This window comes from Wyeomyia smithii, chromosome 3, assembly GCF_029784165.1.
Source record: "Wyeomyia smithii strain HCP4-BCI-WySm-NY-G18 chromosome 3, ASM2978416v1, whole genome shotgun sequence".
Classification (NCBI taxonomy): domain Eukaryota; kingdom Metazoa; phylum Arthropoda; class Insecta; order Diptera; family Culicidae; genus Wyeomyia; species Wyeomyia smithii.
Window position 1 is genome coordinate 104,008,155 of NC_073696.1, and position 18,270 is coordinate 104,026,424.

Here is an 18,270-nt window from a genome sequence, read left to right on the forward strand (position 1 = left end):
GCCATTAGTTCGTCTTGGATCGCTTGTCTCCACTTAGACTGGTTTGGATGACCCTTTCCATCAGCATAGCATTCAGGAATCTGTATAGAATTAACACCAGCAGAAAGAGCTCTATATGGAATAAAATCAGATAGCCAACCTGGTCGTTTGCACTCCCGACCACTAGACCTCGGAACATGCACGATTTCTGCTTTCTTTGCACTAGCCATTCTGGACCGCTTCGATTATTCTTACAACTTCAACTAACTTATTGGTTTGGCATGCCTGTGCCCATAACCTCAAGAATAAAACGTTTTGTCTTGTTGAAGGTTGCTTTAATAATGAACCGTTTAATAACTGAACAATCTTTTTATATAGGAGTCGGTTGCTATGTTTTTTGGTTACTATTTCTGTATGTAAAACATCTGGGTTACTATTTCTAATACAGCCAAAGTTTAAGGTCGGATGCCAAGCCCAGTTACCCTAAGCCAGAGCACTTGTAGGCACACGAACAGAATACAGAAAAATACAGATTTTTTTACGGGTGCATACAGATTTTTCAAAATAAAATCTGGCAGCTCTGATCACGAATTAAAACTGCTCGAAATCTGCTTGAAATCGCTACAATGAAAGTTCGCTCGAAATGAGTATCAATGAAATTCTCTTCTATATATATTTTATATATTGTGATTTCAGAGAAAAAATAGAATTTTGCGCTCTAACTGACAACCGAAAATGACAATCTCAGACAGCACCGATAAAAATGCGACTCATGAACTTGTTTGTCAAAGCATATGCACTCTTAATTTACTTCAATTGAAATTGAATAGCATTGAAGCCCCCTTGATTCCTTGCCCTCGACTATGCAACAGAGCCGCATTGATATGGTTTGCAATCAGAATGTTCTACGAATAAACTAGTTATAATCCATTATATGATGTTGCTTAAACAATATGCAATATAAATAACATAGTTTTCATTGACTGCACCCTCACTCTGGGCTACTCAGCGGCTGAGTTGAATTTTTATCATTTTTTTCAGTTGTTCGAAGACGTCAAAAAATGAGTAGAATTAAGTTGATAATGGCGGCAAAATTACTCAAAATTGGGTAATCGGTGCTTGCGTGTTGTTGTTGTTATTCATTTTGCAATTGAAAACAAACAGCAAACCAAGCAAACCGTCTGAAAAAAGGAGGAAATAGAAGTGTTTGAAATTCGTTGTTATCGGTAAGTAATTCATAATTTGAAATAGTTGACTGCAACTAATGCCAATTTTTCTTTTTCACCAGGACTCGTTGGTTGGATATACGGCGAATAAATTCATAGATCTCTCGTGTCCCGGCGAACAAAGGCAAATTCCCAACATTTTTTGACGTAGGACTACGTCTAACCGCACTATATCGAGATCCTGGCACTCCTGGCACAGACTTCATGAGTGGACACCAACTGCCTGCTATGACAACCTCTATTCAGTGGCAAAAAAAAAATTGACAGAGTCTCCCCGTCCCAATAGGTCAACTAATATTTGCTTCCATGAACCTAGACTATTTTGATGTCTTGAAACTGATGCTTTTTCGGAAAGTTCGTAACAACCTCCTTTATCAGACAATTAAACGATCTGCTGTGAGAATGTTATTAAAACTGATGTCTTGAAGGAAAAAATGCTGACACAGGCAACAGTACTGCACCGAGCCATGTATGAGAAGATGGTCGCTCGTCGTCAGTGCAGTAGCACTCGATTGCCATTTATGTGCAGTCAAGCCAAGTGGAAACAACACGCTCATTATTTGTTACTCTAAAGTGAGTTAGATATGACCCATTTTTGAAAAAAGTGGAGGTACCCTAATTTGAGTACTTTTACGGTTACTCACTTCTGAGTAAGGGCGTCATACGTCAAAAACTGATTAGAATCTACTCTGTTTATGCAAACCAAGAATTAACGAAATGAGTACAAGTTACCCAGTTTGCCTGAATTTGGAAATTTGATGATTTCTGGTTTTTGTAAATCTGACTCAATAAATAAAATAAATTCAGAACAATCAAAATCATAGATTTATTTTTCATCGAAACATTATAAAAGTTTTAAATCATTCACGTGTCTTTATATAATGCGGCAACCAACCGGTTCACAGTTGCCCGTGAACTGTGGCTCATGTTTTTGTACAGTACGCACACCAGAAAATCCGCCATCATCCGTCACCAAACACTGCGAATGATTTAAATTGTATCGATTGCATGTATTGGGCACTGTACATCGATACAAATGTTTCCGTTCATTATCACGAATAAAAGCCCGACTTAAAACGGCATCGCAGGACACACAACATGCGGTTGTTCATTTTGAAGAGATGTTTTTTATGTTTTCAAATCCTCTGCAATAATGATGTTGGGCTGAAATTGTTATGGAATATTGTTACATGTTGTTTGTAATGTAATTGATTAGAAAATTATTGATTTGATGAAAGATCAAATACTTACTGCTAGCAAACGAATAAAAAGCGACACCAATTGTTCTCCGGAAACAGATAATATCGCTGTTGAAAACTTTTGACATATACATATACTCAGGGGTGAGTAAACATCATGTATAATAACTCAAAACTGAGAAAACATGGTATTTATGAAAATTTGGGTAAATGTTACTCAGTTATCCAGTACCCGATAACTCACTTTTTGACATTTTGCATAAGAATACCAAACTGAGTAGATCCTAATCAAATTAGAGTTAAAATAAAGCAGCGTGAATGTAGCTGCTGTCGACGTACAGTGGTGCGTGTTCGCACACTACGCTGTGCGGCCGGGGATAAAATAATTCTGTACGCAACAGTATATCACGATGTTGGATGTTGCATCCAATATGTGATTACAACTGAACGGAATTTGACCACCAATGCTTTGATCGAACGACGACGGTTTCCAAAGCATGTGATATAATAATTGACATATCATTGTACATTGTACATTGAACTGTAAATTAGTAAAAAGTTCAGTTGATATCCATTTTTCCTAGTTCAGTTTCGCAGCTTTCCACCAATCACGAGCTCGCTTTATATAGCTGCAACAGATGTTTTCTCATCGTTTTAAAGTGCTTATTGTATTACTACCCCTGAACAGATTTCGAACACCGATGTCTTATTCGACAGGTAGAATATTGCGAAAGATTGTTATACAATAATTAAAATATCTCTTAAACGAAAGTTGAGTTAAAAATCGTGGACATTCTACTAATCAGAAGCTTGCTAACCCGTTGCTCGTTTCGTTTTGGTTGTCGTGACGAGTAGATGGCATTTGAGCTGCAACCGTAGTGATTCTCATGTCCATGTTTAATGATAAAAACTTTTTTCAATCTCCTAAAATTAGAAGTTGCATTGGGTTGCTGTCTTTTAGAATTCTACACTCTGTTTTTCTCAGATTTATTTAAATGACCAACTATAGGCTATTTAAAAGACAATAGAAAACCAATATGCTTCGTAAAGATTTTTAAACAGATAGTTCAGATAGCTCGTTTAAGCTGTACTGATGGTTATATGTTTCCAGTTAAATAAATTTAATTCAATTTGACAATCCTAGTTGCATTACGCGGTTGTGGTATAGAGAAAACCCAAATTATATGCATCTTGACGTTAGGTTTTAAACATTCATATTCGTATTTTTCACTTACAAAAATATTACATCAGCATCTGCAAGAAACTATTACTAAACATATAAATACAAGCATTAGGATGAAAGGTATTCATCAATGTTAAAAACAGTATTTTTTTCTTCTCAAATAGATGTCCTTAAATAAATAATCAGAATTTTTTCAGTTGTCAAAATCGGACCATGTTAAAAGTAAACGCTTCTCTTTTTATGACTTTCTGGTGGCATATGACCTCAACAATATGTGGCCATCAATGAACTAGTTTTAGGATTGTAAGTTGTTAGAGGTGTCGCTTGATGGATTTAAGCTCAATAATCTGAAAGTATCCGGAACGCACCGGGGACAAATCCGCATGAAGCCTTCAACGACCTAGACACTTGATATGACCCTTCCGAGTAATTAGAGGTATAGCACGGTATTAAGTACTGCTTTGATCATGTCTATTTTGGTTTCGGTTGCGGCAACATAATGAACAAAATGGCATTCTTTTGGTGGTAGATGAGTTTAAATTGGTTGAAACCAAAACAAGAAAATTATAAATTATGAATAAACATAACCGATCGTTTTTGGCTAATGTGTGCCAAAGTCGAACCGTGTCGAAAGTGAAACGTGGTCAAATCGAACAAAGTCTGAATTCTCTAAATGAAATATAAAACTATCGTAGTCCTACGTCAAACATGCGGTCGTGTCTTGGATACCACCCTCGTACTATTTTTTTACGTTTTTTATTATTCTGCGGAATGGTATTCTGCAAGGTGGTACGCCGAATAGTTTTCCGCTACAAACTTACTTTTTTCCCTTTGAGGATTTTGCTGGTCATCTTGAACACACATCTGCATTTCCCCACATTGCATGCGAGGTCGAAGTGCTCAAGACCGGCAGGTATTTCGTTATTTTTCCTGGGATTGTCATCTTCGACCACGAGTTTTTCATAGCTGCCATCGGTATTTTTTCAAGAGCTTCGCTGTGTTCGGTGTGACTATACCAACCGAAATCCAAAAGTTGTACGATGTAGCCATAAAATTCATTAAAAATGGAATGGAAAATATAATAATATCGAGTCAATATAAATGATTTTTCCGAAATTCCCTCATTGAAGCTTAAAGTACTCATTTTTGAGTCTAAAATGAGTAACTTTTACGCATCGCGCATCAGGGATAATATGAGTAATATTTACTCAATTTTTAGAACATTCGATGGTACTCAAAAATGAGTAAAACAACTTCTACTCAATTTTGAGTACATACGGTTTTAGCGAAACTGATTAGGTTTTGACTCAGTTTTGGGTCATACAGAAAAAGCGTGTGGTGAATGACCGCCGGTTAAAACCTCAACAAAAAAATATGTCGATGAGATATATGGGAAAAAGACCTCTGAATTTCGTTCAGAGATATAGAGGTACGGCTCAAGAGTTTCGTCTTCTCGAAAAAAGTCACTATTCTAAATTTCAGCACAATCGGACTTCGGGAAGTCGTGCGGATAAAATTATACTTTTTTACCAATAAAAAAATGTTCGATAAAAAAAATTGTGATGCCAAATTCCTTAGAGATGCAATAAACGTTAAAATCTAGTGTTTTTTGTAAAATTTGGACCACTGCGACCATTATTTTAATCTTTTGTGGTAAAAAAAAATATTTATATATTTTTCAGCTGGGAACTCTCTCAGCTTTAATTTATTTTTACCATTGAGGACATTTTTCGAAAAACCGAAGCTTCTGAGCCCTACCGCTAAACGAAATTCGAAGGCCTAGTTTCCCCATAACTTCTGTTGGTTCCAGCTTGAGAATTCCTATGCTTCAGAAAGTCTTTTTTTTTTTGAAAATTTGTTTCCTGAGATAACATAAATGTCTTCCAGTACCGCAAAAGTCTACAGCGCATCGTTTCTATGTATGTCTCCTGCACCTTCAAAATTGAGCTTTATAGACATAGTTGTCCCACGACTTTTATTTTATATATCATGGCATTGTTGTGATAAATACATCAAATCACCAAAAGCATGCGAACTTTAACAAACCCGTACCCGATGTTGTCGTATCATATTCACTAACCGATCTAAAAATAGGCGAAATGGTGCCCATCGCTGATGGCAATAAATCGTACATGCCTTTGATGAGAATATGATATTCTTTGCTCAATCAAGCCAAACGAAAACCTAAGAAACAAATAAAAAGACTCTAATTAACTAATAAAGTGTAGAGAATAAAACTTATTCGGATATTTTTGTATTTCAATTACGAACATTTCACTATCCCCAGTTGAACGTGTATCGAGTACTATTCCTTACAGCACTTTTTTACCAGTGTTTGAGATGTCTGTCAGTTGCGGGTGTTGCTTCTACTTTTTCTTAAAAATACCCTGCATTCTAATTTTTTTTGTGAAAGGACAATAGTATACTGCCAGAATTCTTGGCAATGAGTAGTTTTGAACCTATTTTTTGAGTAGTTATCAATATGCATGTGTACGACTACTGCACTGTCAAGTGTCAAATCGGCGAACATCAAGAAAAATAAACGAAAAACCGAAAATTGAATCTGTTGTGTGGTTATACTGTTCATCAGCTTTGCCAAAATACTGAACCACATGCGAAATTATACCTAAAAATCTGCTGAAAAAGCTCACGAACAAACAACAGTTAGGGAGAATTTATTGTTATCAACACTTGAAACATGGATATAGAGTTGAAAAAGGTTAGTCTCTTGAGCATTAGCTCAGTATTAATTGTACCTGGTGATTTGTTTCTAGGCCTTCACCGAGATGCAGGTGAATAAAATCGAATCTACCAAAAAGATTCGCTTACTGGATATGAAAACTGATAATTTAAAAGTATCGAAACAGCGTGTGGAATTAACAAATAAGGAAGTCTCTCAGCTTCAACCAGACACTAAAGTGTACGCTTCCGTAGGTCGAATGTTTGTTTTATCAGATGTGCTCTCCTTAACAGATGAAATGAAAATGAAGCAAAATAACTTCGAAGAAATGATCAACCAATACGAAAAGAATAAAGAGTTCTTACTCAAAAATCTTAAAGAGCAAGAAGACAGTCTTCGAGAGCTGGTACAGCAGAAGCGATCAGAATCGGCTTCTAAAGAAAATGGGACCGATGCCAAAAAAGGAGAAAATTAATCGTGAAAGTTATGTTGGGTTATGAACTAGACATTTAATGGCATATTTCGGATAACGAAACTTACGCGTTTCTTATAGTGATAAGTTTCATTCTCAATAAAATCAGGCTACCTCTGCCAGCACATCATCTAAATCGAAGTTTGCATAAGATCTAAACTCATTGCCCAAATTTCGTTCATGCTGTGGTTCAAATTTACATACATTTAAATCTAAATATTTCAAAGCCCAATCACGTACAGCATAACCAGAACAAAGGATTATTTTACAATCAACGTTTGCAATTTTTTTTATTACCATTCCAACTTTTCCAATGCATTCCTCCGATAAGAATGGAGGATCCGCAATAATGAAATCAAATGATTTCTTAAACTCGTCCAGATAGTCTTCTTCAACCGCTCTGTTGTAGTCAAAATGGAGAAAGTCCGCACCGATCGTCGCAAATCGTTGGTCAAATTCAAACAGTTTCACTAAAAACAAAATCGTGTTTCAGTCTTATTAGACAATATATTTACGATTATATGTGTTTTTTCTTATTAGTTTAAATCACCGTGATTTTGCCGGTGACTAAAAATTTTTGTTACTGATTTTACCTTTTGGTATATGGAAAATTAAAGTGAGGCTTCAGATTGAAAACCTCTATTTAGGTGAATACTATGCTGGAAGTAATATTAAGAAAAACTTACCGTTCATATTAATGTCCTTCATGTGATTATAGAGAGACGGGCAAGAAAGCAATGCCACACGTGGTTCAGCATCCTTTGATTCCATAAATTGTTGCCGGAAATAATTGGCAATAGAAGCTAATTTTTCTTTAGTTTGTGTATCATACCAAAACTGACTTAATTGCTATAAACAGAAATGCTCTTATTATTTTTAAACAATAATAAAAACTATAGTTATTACCCAGTTTTCTTGAAAGTTGCATGTAGATTGTTCCTTAGTCTGCTCTTCTTTATCGCGTAAGTCCTTCTCAATTAAAAATTGCTGTAGGATTAACATAGTGTCCGCGGGAAGCCTGCAATCATCGTCACTGTCCATGCTGGATCGGTAAATAATGTGTATTTACTATTGAGTGCGAACTACTAAGAGATTATTCGTCATAAAAATAAAGTTTATAAATAAAATTACAAACTCCGGTCCGGTGAATAACAACACAAGGGCATGGGTGCCAGATGATTTTTAATAAATTATCCATAAAAATAGGGTCTGGAAAATATAGGGGTGTTTTCAGTTTTGTGCACAAATGCGTGGGGTAATTAAAAGTTGCCGCAATACATGATCATTAAACGCAAATATCAAAGACTGTCAAGAGAACCAGAAACATATCAGAACAACCTATTTTTAAGCTTGTATGTACTAGTTAACATCACCATCAAACCCTAACTTGGTTACGGGTAAAAAGTATCCCCGTTACCCGTTGATTCTTGGTACCAAACACTTATTTGAAGTTTAAAATTGTCATTTTGAGGACGTAAAATATTCAAAAAGTGAATTTCAGTATAAACATTCAGATATTTTGGTTATATATTACCAAGATTCGCATTTAAATTTATCAGTAGTTCAAATATAATAATTTACCAAGAACTCAGCTAAACACTGGATTCTCTTTTTATGCGATTGATGCGTCCGCGCAAAAAATGAATCGCGTGAAAAAAATCGTGTAATTTTGAACAAATCGCATAAAAAATCGCGTATTTTGGAACAAATCGTGTAAAAAAAGATCTCATCGTTTAGACAAAATCTTTCGCTATGTGGTAAGTGTGTGTGTGTATGTATGCGTGTATGTGTGTATGTATGCGTGTATGTGTGTATGTATGCGTGTTTGTGTATATGAGTGTGTGTATGTGTGCATATGTGTACACATACCTATGTGTGTATGTATGTGTATTAGGGTGGGGAAAAATGATCGATTTTCCAGAACCAAGCTTTTTTGGTTCCTTTTGGGGCCCCAAACAACCCCAAACTTACCGGAAGTCGATTGGTTTTGTCTCCGCTTGGCGCATTGCATTTCAAATTTGTATGGAAATTCATATGGGAAAACCTTCTTTTTTACATTTACCTTTCTAGAGAGCTCAATAATACTCTAGTAATGCACTACATTATGTTAAAGTATAGTATTTTAGATGCCTAACAACTTTTCCGAAGACACTGAAGAGCTAGGATGTCCATACACACTTAGATTTTATTGCCGAGAACTCAACAGCTGATAAATTCAGCGAAATGTTCTACAAGTTTTCGGCAGAATTCTCAAGAACTTCGGCAAACGAGCTGTCAATACTTGCTGATTCACGGTAGATCGATATATTTGCTGAATGTTCGTCGAAGTATATTGCTGACATTTGTTAAAAACTTCGCCGAGCTCGATCAGCTGTTGGGAAGTTTGCCGAGATAAATTAAGTGTGTGGGAAGAGCTATACCTGTTCAAAGTTGAGTATGTCGATTTAAATGCAGAAAATCTTGTTTTCTGCCAACATTACCAATGTACCGGTGTCAGCAGGATTCCCAACAGAAATAACCTGTCGTAACGAGTTTATACACTCAGCTGGATCAAGCAAACAAATTTAGGTCAACATTCTAGGTGTAGGTGGAATCTACAACGTGTTTCTGAGGTCACTTCTGATGGAAATCTGACTGACGCCGGTACACTGGCAGTGTTGGCAGAAAAAATGATTCGCAACATAAATTTCGACATACTCAACTTTGAACAGCTCTAGCATTTTTTTGGGACACCCTAGCTCTTTAGTGTCTTCGGCCAAGTTGTTAGGCATCAAAAAACCTACCATTTGAAGTCATGAAACTTTTAGTTTGAGCCATTTTGAGCTCTTTAGAATGGAAAATGCAAAAAAGTTGGTTTTTCCATACAAATCTCCATATAAATTTGAAATGCAATGCGCCAAGCGGAGACAAAACCAATCGACTTCCGATAAATTTAGGATTATTAGCGGCCCCTAAAAGAACAAAAAAAAACTTGGTTCTGGTCTTCTGCTATCAAGTTTCGTTTTTTCCATATAACGATTCCCCACCCTAATGTGTATGTATATGTGTGTGTTATATCTTGGTTCATATAAAAATGTTTTCATGTCACAAATCGCGTAATTTCAAGAAACCGTGTAAGGAAAATCGCGTAATTTCGAAAAAACAGAGTTCAGTGTACTTTGTGGTAACATCTAGTGTGGTCCCAAGCTAATTTTGAGTGGATACAAAAAAATACGGATTGAGCAGTTGGTTTTCATAACTTTTTAATAATTTTAACGAGCCAAGCGTGCTGCTTCTAGTACGAATGCAAAGCGAAAAAACAGCTACAAGGCAGCGATGCCAGATGTTCATTGAAAATATCTGCAACTACTAAAAAAACCGGAAAAATCTGCTTAAAATCCAAAAAAAATCTATCCGTGATTCGAAAAAATTTCGATCGCGCAAGTCTGCAAAAATCTGCACAAATTTTGAGAAAATCTGCGCAAATATAAGAAAACTCTGACAAAAATCTGCAGAAACTGCGGAAAATCTACACATCCTTTCGATCTAACAAAAAATCTGAACAAAGACTTTTAAAATCTGCGTTTTGCAGGCAAATCTGTAAATCCTACATGGCAAAAGTCTAGTTCTGGTGTAGCTACACCACAGAAACGAATTCGACATTATTCGCTTGAATGACAGCTGGTAAATGGACGAACTGTCATTCAAGAGATTTCGGGCTGATATCAAACAGTTTCAATTTGCGATTAACGGAAGAACAATTTTACACACACACACACACATATATATATATATATATATATATATATATATATATATATATATATATATATATATATATATATATATATATATATATAAATATATATATATATATATATATATATATATATATATATATATATATATATATATATATATATATATATATATATATATATATATATATATATATATATATATATATATATATATATGTTTTTAAAATCACGTTTTAAACAGAAAACTATTATAGATAAATAAGCCAATTCACTATCGTGCTTTGCTATTTTTATTGGCTTTTCAACAGAAATCACATGATGAAAGTTTGTTACGTCAAGTTCAACTAGTCCTCTATTACTATATTCTCCTTTGTTCTTCATTTTGACATCTGTCATTAAGGTCATTAACATCCCTTTCTGCTTTTCTGCTGCGTGATGTTGGAAGTCGCAATCGCAAATAACACTAATTCATTTTTCTCTCCCATCCACGATTTACCTCGCAGACGGATATTACTAGAAACTTTGTGAATGTAACTTGCAAAAAAAGATTGAGCTAAGTAGAGTGAGTATACAGTGTTCAGCAAAGAAAGGTTAATCTCTCGACGTAGTCATTAAAAAACAAGAAGCAAAAAAGTAAGTTTTTCTCAATTTCTCTGTCTATATTGTGTAAAATCGGTCAGGAGTTTAGTAATTTTGTTCGTTCTCTTGAAATATTTGCTGAAACCACACCTTTAGCTTAAGACATGTCTCAAGTACGCTAAGTTTTGATATTTCTGAATTAAACGCGGCGTAAATAATTAACTATGTGCAATTTTAATAATTAATGAGACGAAAATCGATTGAAGAATAGTGAATAGTTGTAAATCTTTATTGCCTTGTAATTGTACGAAGCGTCGGACTCATTTGGTGATCCGGATCGTGATACAATGATGAAATTAATTACAAGAAAAGTAAAGTCATGTCTCACCGTAATGAATGTATGGATGATGAGAAACTTTCAAAAGAGCCCTCACACTTGCACGGTGTTCTATAAATAGTGACTTCCCAGTGGTGCTCCTTATGTTATTTATGTTGCATTAAAAAATCTTATCAGTGTTATCTATAATGTGCGAATGCTATCTAGAATTTGGGTCTGTTCGTCTTCCATCGTGATTGATCGCAATATAAAAATAACATTAAGCAACACAATTTTGCGTCACCACGACCTATTGAACACATGAGCATATGTATAATTATTAGAGGATCATCCGTTTTGAAAAGAAAAAAAAGTTCACAATTTAAGTTTATACGCATACTAAGCTTAGTATTCGCACATTCAAATATTGCGTGTGTATATTCCTCATTCTTCATGAAGAGAGCGAAGATTTGAACGTAATTTTTGTATAAAAAAGGTTACAAAACTGAAAATGATTTCATATTAGCTTGAAAATAGTGTAAAGTGTTAACAGATCAAACAAACTGAAACTGGGAATATCAAAGGTATGCGCAATGTAGACAGTCAGTTTGATTTGATATAATTTTAGTTTATTTTTTCTTCGATACATAAATTCTATGCAGTTGAGTTAAGCCGCAATAAACACCGATAATGGTTATAAGTAATAACCGAAATACGTTTCTGCGGACGTTTTAAAGCGGTGCTCGATGTTTGCAGTAGAATTGAACATTGTCTATTCTTAACATCAATAGTATATAATTCTTTTTTTGTTTGAACAGACATAACATGTAACAAGCATACCTTTCACTATTAAGTACACAATTGTCTATTATAAATTTATCCCAAATATATTATCGATTAGTCGGCTGTCGGTTTGACTCTCTACCCTTCGTTCAACTGTTAGGTTTCAAGATATATAAAAGTTACAGAATGAAATCATTGGAGCATAAAACAAACCATTATCGGAAACACTGTGGTATACAAACAACTGAAGAAAGCGGAAATTCTATGTTAAGAACGGATGTTTGTAAAGTGAAATCAGCTGAATTTCCTTCTCAATTATTAAATATTCTGTGCTTATTAGACCCTTTGTCTTAAAAACCGATATTTTACGGTATGCGCTTCGCGGTATTCTGGTTGACGGTTCTGCCACACGATAGTGACATCGATTCCCGACTTGATAACGGCTAGACTGAAAATTTTTGTTGCCAATAGTGGTGTACGATGTAGCTTTACACTCAAAATTTTATTTTTTTGTTCGTGGTGTTCACATTGTATGCTGTGTTAAATACTTTTTTGAATTGATTTTCGAATTCGCCACACCGATTATTAATCATTCTGAAGACGAAATTGATTGATAAGCTTTATAAGTGCTTCGTTTATGTGAGTGTCGTATAGCCTTCAACATTGCTTTTTTTCATTCCAGTTATCCGGTGTAAAAGTGTTATAATAGATTAGCGAATATAGTAAAACAATGAGCGATCAGCAAACACGCGACCAACCACGTGGAGTGGATGCTCTAAAACAGCACATCATTGTCAATAAAATTGATACCGCATTATGGGCATCCCGAGTACTAACCATTATCTTCGCCTTGGGATATGTAGTTCCGATATTCGGGTAAGTAATCTACTCATATATTTTTTTATTTAACTTTCAAAATAAATGGTATTGCTAAGCATTGATATATAAGCAATCGAAAGTAAATTAGAATGTCGAAGGGGAGATAATTATTAGTTTGTAATATTTCGCCTGATTGAAAGTAGAGCTGTTTTTTGCTTTATAAGTCATCATTGCACGTTTTTATACAGTCTCACGTTAACCAAAGGTAAAGCGATAAGCTTGGGTCGAGGAATCCCATCATCTATACGATTCTATAGATGTGCGTGTTGAGAGCAGCGAATCAGTGAAATGAGAGAAGTGCACCACAGAAAGCAAACAAAAACTGTATAATCCCCCTCACCTACCTGCTAACATGCACCGCGATGAAGCTGTCATATATTAAACCATTTAACGGTGGATGGTACGCGACCGCTCGTATAGATGTGTAAAAGTCATTACGGCGTAATAATTAACTGCCTTACGTAACAAAAAATGACGGCGCGTATGTATATCTTTACGGACAGCATCGAAACAAACTTAACAATTCATCCAAATGAACTTCGCGTGCAATTGTTGCTAAAAGAAGAAAAAAAAACAAGTAGCAGATTTGCGATGTGGAGAATGCATTTTTATACATCGATACTCTCATATCGTGATTTTTATCATTAACGCTCAAACTAATATGTAGTCTTTTCATCCAAAAATCATACAAAGAAATTGGCCTGACGTTAGACAAAAATATATTAGGTATGAGGGAAAATATTATGGTTCCTAATTATTTTTTCTTGAGAGCAATATTAAGGTCAATTGCGAAACATTCGGCGGTTACTGAAAGCTACGATATTGGAAAGAGGTTGAAATCTAGGTGAGAGGTAAATGAGATGGGGGAATATTCTGTTGGTATTAGGTTGGTACAAGTTTAACATTTAAAATTTTAAATCAATAGGAAATGTATAAAATTTATCTCGCAATTTAGAAACTGATTAGTCGTCGGTATAGTGGCTGGGTATGTATGATGCAATAAACGACAGAGGTATATTTTATCATCGACGAGCAAGTTTACCAATATTGCAGCTAGTACATGATTACCGATTGTATTATTGTACCTAGCCAAAAAATATGTACATCACATTCAATAGACATGAGACATTGTAATCTAATCAGGAACTACCTCTAATCAAGACAATAAATATTTGCAGCAAACATGTTGGTATGAGCCAAAAGCGGAACCAGACAAAATTTAAAAAAATCATTATACATGAACTTTCTTGAGACATTGAATCAAGGCCGTTGTCATCGAATCGGCACGACTCCATCAATTCATTTCCCACACGAATTGCGTTATTCAATTAATAAGTTCAAGTTCACGTGTTTCAACTGAAATTAAATATTTCAATTTCTTACATAGTACCCAATTGATTAACGACCTACAAAAATGCTACATGAATTTTATAATTTGAAATTATTAAACATCAAATTATCAACTCATTGGCGTTCAAATGATTTTCAATGCCAATTTGAATTTGAGATGTCGGACGCATTATGATCGAAATGCCCGAATTTTGTTAGCCATTCAAGAATGCTTTAGTGTTCATGTTCTGTTTAGGTAGTAGTTAGCAATTGTATTCGCGAGACTGTTTTAGTCATATAATTTTATTTTAGTTTTTTCTTTCATTTGCTTTACAAACTTTTCATTATTTCGAGTTTTTTTCTCTAAATGTTCACATTGCAGATGTTTTGTCTGTTTGTCATTATACCCTAATTTTTCTGGAAGGTATAAAATAATAGTCTTCGTTTCTTTTTCCTAATTCCAGCAACCCCACCAATGCGTACTACAAAGTATTAATGGCCAACGCCGCCACAAGTGCCCTTCGTCTGCATCAGCGTATGCCAGCGTTTAAGTTTTCCAGGGCTTACCTGCAACAATTGCTGCTGGAAGATTCCTGCCACTATTTGCTGTATTCACTCATTTTCCTGTATGCTTATCCGGTGCTGCTTATCATATTCCCAGTAACTCTGTTTGCGGTTCTGCATTCTGCCAGCTACTCGTTGACGTTGTTGGATGTAAGTACAACTTTTTCATGAGCTAATAACGCTTGTAGTTTTGTGTATGTTATGAAAAGCGTGTAGTTGAACTCGCGAAGCAACAATAAACGCAATATTAGCATATTTCGCGCGTTTCCAGTTGCGATTGAAATTAGCGCAAATTTACACCTCCATGCAAAAAACAATCATTTTTCCCATAAGGAATATTAGGAACAGTTCTAAAAGCAAGCCATTTTATCTGAAAATATCATATAAATCATATAAAATCATGACGAATCTTATAGTGTTTTAAAACTATGTATGATTTTTTTCCAGACTTTGGGACAAAACTCATGGTGGGGTGCCAGGCTGCTCATTTCACTGGTTGAATTCCAGACACGAAATATTCTCCGGTTGGCAGCATTCGCTGAAATCTTCATTATGCCGCTGGCAGTCGTATTAGTATTTTTGTAAGTACAATATTTGTATTCACTTTCGAATAACAAAATGCTTCACACTTAAATTTTAGAGGAAAGGCCGGTATTATGACACCACTTGTGTATTATCAGTTTCTGGTATTGCGGTACTCGTCCCGTCGCAATCCCTATACTCGAAATGTGTTCTACGAGCTACGTTTGGTTACGGAAAACTTTGCCAACGGTGCTCGCACGCCACCGGTCATTCGTAAGGTGCTTCAAAGCAGTGTTAGCATCGTGAGCCGATTAGCACCACCGATGCAGCAGCAGCAGCAGCAACAACAATAGATGCAATCGTGTGGCTTGTTGAAAACAAGTCAGCAAAATTCATCATTTAACAATCACGGCATTCACTACAACCACCACCAACTTCATCGCACTTTCATGTAAAATGATATAGCAGTTTCCACAAGCATTTGAAGGGGCAGTATATGTTTTTGTTAGTTTGACATACACTTTGTGGGAGTGTGCTGTTTTTCATACATACTTTAATCAGTTGTAATAGGATATGGGATGTAACCTATAAGTTGCTTTGTTAACAGTTTTAAAGGATAGCTTATACACACAACTAGGAACAATTGACGAGTAATGCATAAAGACAGCAAAGGATATTAGTTTGGTTATTTCGCCTATAGTTAGACAACATGATTGACGAGCACTTATGAAAAATAGTATGTGAATCAAGAGAATACATTTTTTCCCTGGCGTGTTGTGTTTATGTTTACTGTTATGTGGAGAGAAGCTAAATCATAGTGCAGCTGGGTACATTAGTTTTTACAACGACGAAAAAACATGCCGGGTAACCTACATTGATGGTCAATAAATATTTCTATTTAGGTTAAAAGAGTGACACATTTCCTACAATATTGTATCTTTCCATTTGAAAGAAATTTTCTGATTTGTTTTGAATTGTTTTTCAACGTAGTCCGAGTTTAGGGAATTTTGTTTTTAAACATGAAGCAAAGGTTTGGATTTTTGAGTTGAGTTGATATCAAAAAAATTGTAAAGTTTTTGCTGCTGTATTACAAAAGCTTCGACAAGTCGTTCGGCTCATTTGGAATAAATGGTCGAGATGAGTCTGCTTGACCTTTGTAATAGGCCATATATAATGCTATCTCCTCATATAAATTCGAACGACACTCGCAAAATTCATTTTATAGAAATCACAATCGCTTCTAGTTGATTAGAAATTGTGCGAGGGATGTTATGAAAAAAAGCAAACCCGCAAAGATAGACATGTAAACCAGTAAAAATGTGGATTGATAGAATGGTTATATATTACCTAGGAACTTGATTATAGTCAGTAAGCCACATTGGCCTTCGACTACGTATACTTGTCAGATTTTTTTTCTACAGTAATAATGATGGCATAGAAGTCAGATTGTTATGCTCTATTTTGCTGGGCGATAAAATGAGACATATTTAATCAAGTGTACCTCCGAAACTTAACAGTCTTAAACTTACTTGAAAAATAGATTCAAATTAACTTTATTGATATGTTCTACAAACAATAAACGTTATGTCTATTGTTATAACCAGTTTCACTATTACAATTTCTCCGCTGTTCGAAATATCAACATAATTCCAAAATCTACTCCATGTGATGTGCAAGTCGATCACGTAACTGAGTGAACAGTTTTGTGCGCCAATTGATAATCACAATCCTGTGCATCCATATTACGTCATTATACAGCATGACATTAATTCACCTGTGCTTGCGTGACTTTGAGTAACCATCACTTCACGTGTAGGAACATCTCGTTTTCTATTGGATGACCAGCAATCAAAAACATAACAAATAGCACAATTGCAACTGAAGCATGCAAAAATGAGCGCGCTTGTTGGTAGCTCTTTACTTAATGGCCAGTTGGGAAGCGATCCAATCCAAGTTCTCATAATAACGAGGGTCACTCATCTTTAGCGCCGATCTCTTGTATAGGTAATAGTAAAGTGGCGAGACTAGAAATAAAAACACTTCAATCAAATATTCGAGATAATCAAACGTCACTAACTACACCCACATAATCTTTGCACGATGAACAATGCAGTCAAAGCTTTTGGCCATTGGAAAAGATATGGCGATTTATTATGATCAATGATTTGCCAAGCGTGAAGACTGATGCAAAGAAGAAAATATGCCATGGCAACTAGCAATGGAACCCGGAATTTCTCATGTAACAAGTGCGCCATACCAGCCTGAAGTCCAAAAAGCATAAATCTGATTTTAAAAATATTTGAAGACAGTCGTGAATTTTTTTACCTGATAGACGTATGTCGAGTATAAACTGAAGATAATTGCTGTTAGCGATAAAATCAAGCATACATCTTGGGCTCTGAAAGAACAATATCAGTACATTTGGATCTTTGAAAAATCGATAACTCACTTACAAGAACAGGAAAATAATGGACACTTTATCTCCTCGAGCCAAATAAGAGAAACTGTTGATCCCTAAATCCACAAAGAGAAACACCATTTGAAAGAATAGCAATGACGCATATCTTTTCAGTGATAATTTGAACATTTTGTTTTCGAACTGCAGAGCAATACAATTCAGACGAAGGCTTGCTTTATCAGAGCACCGTTTCTAAACTTCAAAGAGTTGCAATTTGCACCGCCTACACAAAAACGTCACCAAATGTCCTGCGTGCGCCGCGAAGTATATCAGCTGGCGATGTAATGAGACTGTAAACGATGGTAGTAGAACAGAGACAACAAGCAAACAAACTTTTGTTGCATTCGTGTGCGTGTACTGT

At 35.3% G+C, this 18,270-nt stretch overlaps 4 protein-coding genes across 4 annotated transcripts; 2 read left to right on the top strand and 2 right to left on the bottom strand.

The window, feature by feature from the left end:
- The first annotated feature begins 6,002 nt into the window (after positions 1 to 6,002).
- On the top strand, positions 6,003 to 6,875 carry LOC129732585 (prefoldin subunit 1). The gene is made up of 2 exons (XM_055693580.1): positions 6,003 to 6,306; positions 6,362 to 6,875. Exons 1-2 carry the CDS (start codon positions 6,286 to 6,288, stop codon positions 6,740 to 6,742), a joined length of 402 nt encoding a protein of 133 aa, XP_055549555.1. The 5' UTR covers positions 6,003 to 6,285; the 3' UTR covers positions 6,743 to 6,875.
- Positions 6,811 to 7,925, bottom strand: LOC129732582 (protein-lysine N-methyltransferase CG9154). The gene is made up of 3 exons (XM_055693576.1): positions 7,646 to 7,925; positions 7,426 to 7,588; positions 6,811 to 7,209 (listed from the first exon to the last, which is right to left on the bottom strand). The coding sequence occupies exons 1-3, from the start codon at positions 7,778 to 7,780 to the stop codon at positions 6,845 to 6,847; spliced, it is 663 nt and encodes a 220-aa protein (XP_055549551.1). The 5' UTR covers positions 7,781 to 7,925; the 3' UTR covers positions 6,811 to 6,844.
- A 2,969-nt stretch (positions 7,926 to 10,894) lies between these two features.
- LOC129732580 (Krueppel homolog 2) lies at positions 10,895 to 16,380 on the top strand. The gene is made up of 5 exons (XM_055693574.1): positions 10,895 to 11,112; positions 12,840 to 13,033; positions 14,830 to 15,079; positions 15,377 to 15,510; positions 15,570 to 16,380. Exons 2-5 carry the CDS (start codon positions 12,888 to 12,890, stop codon positions 15,802 to 15,804), a joined length of 765 nt encoding a protein of 254 aa, XP_055549549.1. The 5' UTR covers positions 10,895 to 11,112; positions 12,840 to 12,887; the 3' UTR covers positions 15,805 to 16,380.
- Positions 16,381 to 16,961: 581 nt separating this feature from the next.
- On the bottom strand, positions 16,962 to 18,192 carry LOC129732583 (transmembrane protein 138). Its single transcript, XM_055693577.1, has 4 exons — positions 17,905 to 18,192; positions 17,777 to 17,849; positions 17,538 to 17,712; positions 16,962 to 17,475 (listed from the first exon to the last, which is right to left on the bottom strand). The coding sequence occupies exons 1-4, from the start codon at positions 18,036 to 18,038 to the stop codon at positions 17,369 to 17,371; spliced, it is 489 nt and encodes a 162-aa protein (XP_055549552.1). The 5' UTR covers positions 18,039 to 18,192; the 3' UTR covers positions 16,962 to 17,368.
- Positions 18,193 to 18,270: the final 78 nt, after the last annotated feature.